Raw genomic sequence first — 8,249 nt, 5'->3', positions numbered from 1 at the left:
GTGCCTAAGGCATTTGACTGCTAACCAGAAGGCTGGCAGTTCAAACCCACCAGCCACTCCTCAGAAGGAAGGTTGGGCAATCTACTTCCATAGTAATACTGCCTGGGAAACCCAAGGAAGGGTCGCTATGAGTCTGATCCAACTGGAGGGCAAAGGGTTTGATCAGCTTGTTATTAAACTAAAAACCAAACCCACTGCCATTGAGTCAATACAACTCATAGCAAACCCCATTGGGTTTCCAAGGAGGTAAATCTTTATGGAAGTAGATTGCCCCGTCTTGCTTCCATGGAGTGGCTGGTGGGTTTGAACCACCAACCTTATGGTGAGCAGTCAAGATTCCTTAGTTACTGTGCCACCAGAGCTCCTTAATAGTTAATAGTAATAGTCAAATCCTTTAAATTTTTACTCTTTTTTTTTTTTGTCTATCCACAGATTTTTTAAAGAGATCTACATAGTTTTTTTAAAAAATCATTTTAATTACTCTGAATGTGTGTGTATAATTTTTAAATCCGTAAGTCACCTCAACAGCAGCTTTGGTGGTGTAGTGCCTAAGGCATTGGACTGCTAACCAGAAGGCTGGCAGTTCAAATCCACCAGCCGCTCCTTGGGAATATGACTGGGCAACCTATTTTGGTAGAGATACCGCCTCAGAAACCCAAGGAGGGTCACTATGCATTGGCACCAACTCAAGGGCACTGAGTTTTTTGTTTTTGTTTATGTCACTTCAAGTTCTTTTAGATGAGGAAGAACCTGGTTTATAAGCAAAGAAACAAACCTAAGTAGTACTATCTTCCATAAATTTAAGCAAGGATCAGAGGCATTCTTCCCTCCTTTCCCACGGTCCATAGGTCGCTTAGTGAGTAAGTGTGCCTGTGTGTTCTTCCAAGAGCACCAGAAGCTACCTAAGGAGTCAATACTGTGCTGATCAGAAAACAACTCAGTAAATGTAAATGGTGGTCAATAGTAGCTTGTATACCTTGGAAATTTGTATATATTGACAGTATTGCTTTGAAATATCTCATTTAGTATGTAGTTAAGGTCATTTAAATCTTATTTGGTGTTAATAGCATGTATAGTCCTCCAATTGCTATAAAAGTGCTCAAGAGTTACCTACTTGTAATGTAGTTAAATATCTACCTGGTTTATCTATATTCAATCATGTGTAGTAGCCATGACTTAAAGGGTGTAGGCATTCATATACTACATACACTTTGTGGGCTTAACCTCAGTGAGTGTGACTTAGATTTAATTGTTTATTAAAAAAAAATCATACTATAAACATCAAAAGTAACTACCTCACACCAGTCCACAGATGCATCAGGGTTGTTACAAAGTTTTCTGTAAAAGCATTTCACGTCTTGATTCTTCACTTCTGGACCAAAAAGTTCCTGTACTGCTCCATAAAACTTGTCATAATCAATTGCATCTGCATTGTAACAAAGTATAAGGACATTGTCATCAAATTGCAAGGACTTTACTGTACCTTTCAATTGCCTTTTCTATTTTTTAATCTTTTTTTTTTTTTTTTTTTTTTCCTTATCTCAACCTATAAAAACCAGATTCATCAGCATTTTCAAGATCTTTTCTTTGGAAACATAACTAGGCCTCTTGACTAAAATGTTACTGCTGTGTAGTAAATTAGTTAATGTGGCTTTTCTACCCCTAAGTCTTTGTAAACACGAAGGTGGAATTTGCCATGAGCAACTGAGGATATCTTGATTGCTAAAGTTATCTACCTGGGGTATTTCTGTTGAGCAGTGGCACAAAACAATGTTCTGGGAAGTTCACTCTCTCTCAGGTGCTTAGAATTCTGATGTTATGATTGGTTAGTTTGGCCACTCTGCCAGGCTCAAAAGGAGGCCTCCTAGAGGCAGAAGAGGTCTCTCTGACTGCTGGCTGAGAAGCATGTGCTGCTGAAAGAAACATGCTCCTGAGAGACACACAATGCTGAGAAAGAGACACCGAGAGACTCTGGAAGAGTGGCTGAGAGAGACTGTTGGCTGAGAGACGGTGGGCTGAGAGAGACTGAGCGTTTTTCCTGAACTTGAATTGTAGCCTGGTGCTTCCCTAATAAACCCCATAATTTCTGAGTTCTGTGTGGCCACTGCAGTGAATTAACAAACCCAGCAGAAAGGTGGCGAGTGCTGCAGGAGGAAAGATTGGTGTCAGGGTTGGTGAAAGGGCTGGAGGGAGGCAGCATGTCTAGCCTCACAAGAATAGGCGTTGGGCTACTGATGGTGATTCTGTCTTCCTCTTGTGCGGTTAGAGGAGTTCAGAAGATGTGGCCTCCCTGCCCCTTTAGCAGTTACCTAGAAGTTTAGTACCTCTTCCATAGCTTTTGTTTCAATTATTTTAGAGGTCTTATTCAGGAATACAAAGATAAGCAAATGAATGACTTGCTTCCTATAGTGAAAAGTTCACCAATCAAGATTCTCTACTATAGCTCATCTTGGGTAGAAGGCAGAAGTATACTAAGAACAATTCTTAACTGGTTCTTTGACACTGTAAACACACACACATCATTGCCTGAGTCATGATTTTGCCAAATTTGTTGAATCACTGGGGTAAAACTATTGAGTTGAAGTACAACAAAGACGTAGACAGGGGATTCCTCAAACTATGTAAACAAGATCGTGTTTTTTCATTTACTTAATAAAAATGTATTGAACATCTATTATGTATCAGAACTAAGTTAGACATTGAACTTAGAATGAAAAACTAGATACACAAGCTCTTTACCCTCAGGAAACAGCAAGTTAAGTAAATAAATAAAGGAAATATTTACAGATTACCATTGAACTTACTGTTAAGAGTGATGAAGAACACTGGACACAGATAGTGGTGGTTTCACTTGGTAAACATAATTAATATCACAAAATTGTACATGTAATAATGGTTAAAATGGCAAATGTTTGGTTATATATATTTATCACAATATTTTTTTTAACTTTATAGATTGTAACACATAAGAGTAATTAATAGAGATAGACTTTAGATTAATGATCATATGTGTATAAGGTAAGAAGCAGTATTACTTCAAAAGGGCATGGAAGAACTTTCTGGGATGTCATAAATGTTCTTTGTCTTCATGTCACTGGCATCCACAGGGATATTTATCAATGTTAAAACTTAATGAGATGTAAGGTTGGCAGTTCAAACCCCCCCAAGTGGGTCTGCAAGAGAAAGACGTGGTGATCTGCTCCATAAAGATTGCAGACCTGAAAACCCTGTAGGACAATTCTACTCTCTCATATGGGGTTGCAACAAGTCAGAAGGAGCTCTGGTGGCATAGTGCCTAAGGCATTTGACTGCTAACCAGAAGGCTGGCGGTTCGAACCCACCAGTAATGATACCACCTTGGAAACCCAAGGTGGGGTCACTATGAGTTGGGTGTAACTCAAAAGCAGTGTGCTGCTGCAGCTGCTACAAGTCAGAAACAACCCCATGGCACCCAACAAGAACATTTTTAAAGATCAAGGAGCACTGTTGGGTGATATAGTAGTTAAAGTAGTTGGCTGCCAACCAAAATGTTGTTGTTTCAAGCCCACTAGCCACTGGAAGGAGAAAGATGTGGTAGTCTGCTTCTGTAAAAATTCACAACCTTGGAAACCCTATTGGGCGTTCTACTCTGTCCTACACTGTTACTATGAGTCGAAATCTACTAGAGATAATGGAGTTAGTAGGAGCAGGTGGTGCAATGATTATGCACTCTGCTGATAACTGAAAGGTCGGTGGTCTGAACCAGCTATTCTGTGGTAGAAAGATCTGGAGATCTGCTCCCATAAAGATTATAGCCTAAAAAGCTCTATGAGACAGTTCTACTTTGTCACATGAGACAGATGTGAATCAAAATTTGACTCAACAGAACACCAACAATACTTAAGATTAGTGCACTTTCCGAGTTTTACTGTATGTTGTAACTCTGCAATAAGTAATTCTAGATTGGGCCCAGTTGTAGGAAGGAAACACATAGGTAGCTATGATAAATTGTGTGGTGGACTCAGGAAAGGCCTCTCTGAGGAAGTAGGTAAAATGAAGCTGAAACCTGAAAAGGAAAAATAGTCAGCCATGTGTAAAGCTACAAAGAGAATTTAGGCTGACAAACACAAAGACCCTGAGGCTGCAGAGACAGTGGCTTGTCCAGGAAGGTCAGCAGGCATGGAGTTTAGTGAGGGCTGGGAAAGTGCTCTGAGGGGAGATCGGAGGAGGAGGGCCATGCTGTAGTAGGAAGTTTTTACTTTCTTCTCAGCTTATCATCAGAGGGTTTTAACCATGAACATGACAGGATATAACATAAAATTTTGTAAATGCATACTGTGAGGAGCCAAGAGGAAAAGCTATACAACAAGTAAGGGCTATTACAGTGTCCAGGTTTGAGGTGATGGGAGCTTCACCAAGGAGATACTAAGGGTGATAGGCACCCTGCGGTACCAGAGAAAATCTCATTTATGTATGCTTTCTCAACTTAATTATTCATAATATCCCCTTTCACTCTAGAAAGCATTTCCAATAGATGATAAATGATACAGGCACCCCAGAAAGAATGTAAAGATGTTGATGTATGGTTGGAAGTAGAATTGCAAGGACTTGCTAGTGGAATGGGAATTTTTGGTAGAAGTGGTGATTGAAAGAAAGGCAGGAATCTAGAACAGTGATTCTCTCCAGGGAAAATTTTACCACCCAGGGGTCATTTGGAAACTGGAGGCATTTTTGATTTTCACAACTAGGGAAAGGGTGTGCTTCCTGGCATCCAGTGGTTAGAGGGTCAGGGATATTGCTAAACACCTTACAATGCATCGGATACCGCCCCAACACACACACACACACTTACCCAACAGAGTTATTCAGCCCAAAATGTCAGTAGTACCAAGGTTGAGAAACTTCTGCAAGTTTCTGCTTTCAGAATTCATTGGATATTTGTACTGTTTATCAAAACAGGTGTAACTTGGCAATAGTAATTGCTGGGGAAAATAAAGCTTTCAATTTGGTCATGTCAAGTTTAAAATTCCTATGAGACATTCAAATAGTTATTTAGTGGTTTACAATTATACCTAACTATGATAAGATATGTATTCCATTGTAAATGCATCTTGATGGGTATGATGAGACTTTATTTTCCTGGGATGATTTGGTAGACAAGGAGATTTAATAGCAATAAACCAAACCAACCCTACTGCCATCGAGTCATTCCAACTCATAGTGACACTAGGCCAAAGTAGAGCTGCCCCCATAGGGTTTCCAAGGCTATAAATCTTTACAGAAGCAGACGGCTTCATCTTTCTCCCAGAGTGACTGGTGGGTTTGAATTGCCAACCATTTGGTTAGCAGCCCAATGCTTTAACCACAGAGCAACAAGAGCTCCATTAAGAGCAATTAAAAAAAAAAAAAAGAAAGAAAGAAAGAAAGAAACCTCATTCCCATGGAGTCAATTCTGATTCATAGTGACCCCCTTTGGGTTTCCAAGGCAGTAAATCTTTACAGCAGTAGATTGCCCAATCTTCCTTCTGAGGAATGGCTGGTGGGTTTGAACTGCCAACCTTCTGCTTAGCAGTCAAATGTCTCAGGCACTACATCACCAGAGCTCCTAAAGCTTAGTCAAATTCCTGTAGTCCACTTGTTATCATTTTTGAGGTAAACACTGTCCCATTAAAAACATTCTCCCTAATTCTTAGCTTCTTGCCTATGATGAGAGCCAGATCCTATTTTTTTTTCAGTATTTCTTAATGAATATGAATTTATACCAGATAGTATTATTAGCAGCTTTATGAAATTTAAGATTATATTCCTCTCTTCTCCTCAGCCTTTCAGATCACTCTGTCACAGAAGGCAATTGTTCTAGCAGTACTTATTTTTTACCAAATCTTAAAAACTACAGAGGAAGGAAAATTTCAATATGACTTGATGAAAACAAGTTGCCCTTGAGTTGATTCTGCCTCATGGTGACCTCATGCATGTCAGAGTAGAACTGTGCTCCACTGGGGTTTCAAGGGCTGATTTTTCAGAAGTAACTCACTAAGCCTTTCTTCTGAGACACTTCTAAACCAAAAACCAAACCTACTACCACCAAGTTAATTCAGACTTATAGTAACCCTACAGGGCAGAATAGGAGCTCTGGTAGCATAGTGCCTAAGGCACTTGACTGCTAACAAGAAGGCTGGCGGTTCAAACCCACCAGCCACTCCTCGGAAGGAAGGTTGGGCAATCTACTTCCATGGTGATAACTACCTCGGAAACCCAAGGAGAGGTCGCTATGAGTCGGGGCTGACTCGAAGGCACATAACAACAACAACAACAGGGCAGAATGGAACTGCCCCATAGGATTTCTAAGGCTGTACATCTTTACAGAAGCAGACTGCCTCATCTTGTCCCATGAAGTGGCTGGTGGGTTCAAACTGCCGACCTGCTGAATGCTTTAACCACCACACCAATAGACCAAGCAAACTCAAACCTACAACCTTTCAGTTAACAGTCAAGTATATTTGCACAGCCCAGAGCCTCCCAAGTGATGGTTGCTATCTTCTAAATGAAAATATACTTGTTTATTTAGCACACATTAAAAAAGTACCTCCTGGTCACAAAGCTCCATGCTGGTCCTAAACCAAAAAAACAAAACTCACTGCCAAGGAGTCGATTCCTACTCATAGCAATCCCTCGTTGGGTTTCCAAGGCAATTTCTCTATGGAAGTAGATTGCCCAGTTTTCTAGGGTTACAAAATTTTCAAAGCATTCACAGTTAATTTTGGGAGGGGAGTGTAGATTTAGTACAATAGGGTAAATTCTTCAAAATGAATGTCTGAACATGATAATGATAGCTTTGCTTGGGAGAAGTTTGGAAGTATTTCAAAAAGGTGACATTTGATTTGAGTCTTAAAGGATGAGCAGGGGTTTATAAGCACAAAAAAGGAAAGAAGGCACTCCACATTGGGGGAATAGTGCATGCAAAATCAGAGTCATCAGGAGTATGACAAGTTTGGAATGGCTGAAAAATTCATGTAAGGGAGAAGATACATGGAGTAAGGTACCAGGAGCTGAGTCTGAAAAGGTAGGCTGAGGTATGACTGTGAATGGCCCTGGATACCACCTAACATATGAAGATTTTAGAAGGAAGCTAATAAGCAGGAATGTGTCATGATTACATTTTTCTTTTTTAAAGGAAAAATTCTTGGCACAAGTATAGACAGTCTTAGGAAGAAGGAAACACTCTTGGCAAGCCTATTACATCAAGGCTGTAGCAATATTCTGAGAGAGAGATACTACAAAACAGTCTAAGTTTATATCAAGACATATGATTTAGGAGGCTAGGTAGGCAGAGCATATGCTAAAAGACAGAGAGACCACAATAGGCAAAGCTCAAGAAAATAGCAAAAGAGGCAAAGAGGAATGAGAGAGGAGAAAGATAGGAGAGGGATATAATGAAAGATAAGGAGCCCTGGTGGGACTTTGGTTAAGCATTCAGTGGCAACTGGAAGGTCAGCAGTTTGAACCCACCAGCCACTCCACAGGAGAAAGATGTGACAGCCTACTTCTAAAAGATATACAGTCTTGGAAACCTTATGTGGCAGTTTACTCTGTCCGACAGGGTTGCTATAGGGAGCTCTGGTGGCATAGTGCCTAAGGCATTTGCCTGCTAACCAGAAGGCTGGCAGTTCAAAACCACCAGCCACTCCTCAGAGGGAAGGTTGGGCAATCTACTTCTGTAGTGATATCGCCTCAGAAACCCAAGGAGGGGTCGCTATGAGTTGGACCCATATCCATGGCAGTGAGTTTGGTTTTTGGTTTGTATAGAGTTGCTATGAGTTAGAATTGACTCCACAGAAATGGATTTTTGATGATGGAAGACAGGGGGAGAAAGCTTCTTGAAGTAGAGGCAGCTAACAGTGTTAATGCAATGAAATGGCCAAGTAGGCTGGAAAATGAAAACAATTTATTGATTTTTGGCTGCAATCTTAGGTTATCAAAATCTTGATAAGGGTATTTTCAACAAAGTGATAAGGGAAGCTAAACTTGAGTAGATTGAAGATAAAATGGTGATACTATGGGGAGCACTCTATTGAGATATTCAGTGGAGAAACAAGAGCGAGCAAGACATACAGTGGTAGATTAATGGGAAACATTAATGTCAAGGTCAGGACATTTGAGTATATTTTTATTTGAGTGGACAAAGCCAGTAGAAAAGATTTTGAAGATGTTACATCAAAGTGATAGCCATGGAAACCACAGCTATGGACATATCCAAAGTAAAATGAGCT

The 8,249-nt window shown here is 40.2% G+C and overlaps 1 protein-coding gene across 1 annotated transcript in view; it reads right to left on the bottom strand.

Moving 5' to 3' along the window:
- WDR64 (WD repeat domain 64) overlaps positions 1-8,249 on the bottom strand; it is a 363,829-nt gene that overhangs the window by 351,335 nt on the left and 4,245 nt on the right. Inside the window, exon 2 of the mRNA XM_042781201.1 lies at positions 1,296-1,426. Within this exon, the coding sequence (XP_042637135.1) occupies positions 1,296-1,426 (131 nt within the window). The remainder of the gene's footprint in view (positions 1-1,295; positions 1,427-8,249) is intronic.

The sequence above is a fragment of the Orycteropus afer genome, unplaced genomic scaffold (assembly GCF_000298275.1).
Source record: "Orycteropus afer afer isolate SDZICR_OR568_19922 unplaced genomic scaffold, OryAfe1.0 scaffold00096, whole genome shotgun sequence".
NCBI lineage: Eukaryota > Metazoa > Chordata > Mammalia > Tubulidentata > Orycteropodidae > Orycteropus > Orycteropus afer.
Note: the sequence above shows the minus strand (reverse complement) of the source record. Positions and strands in the feature narration are given on the sequence as shown.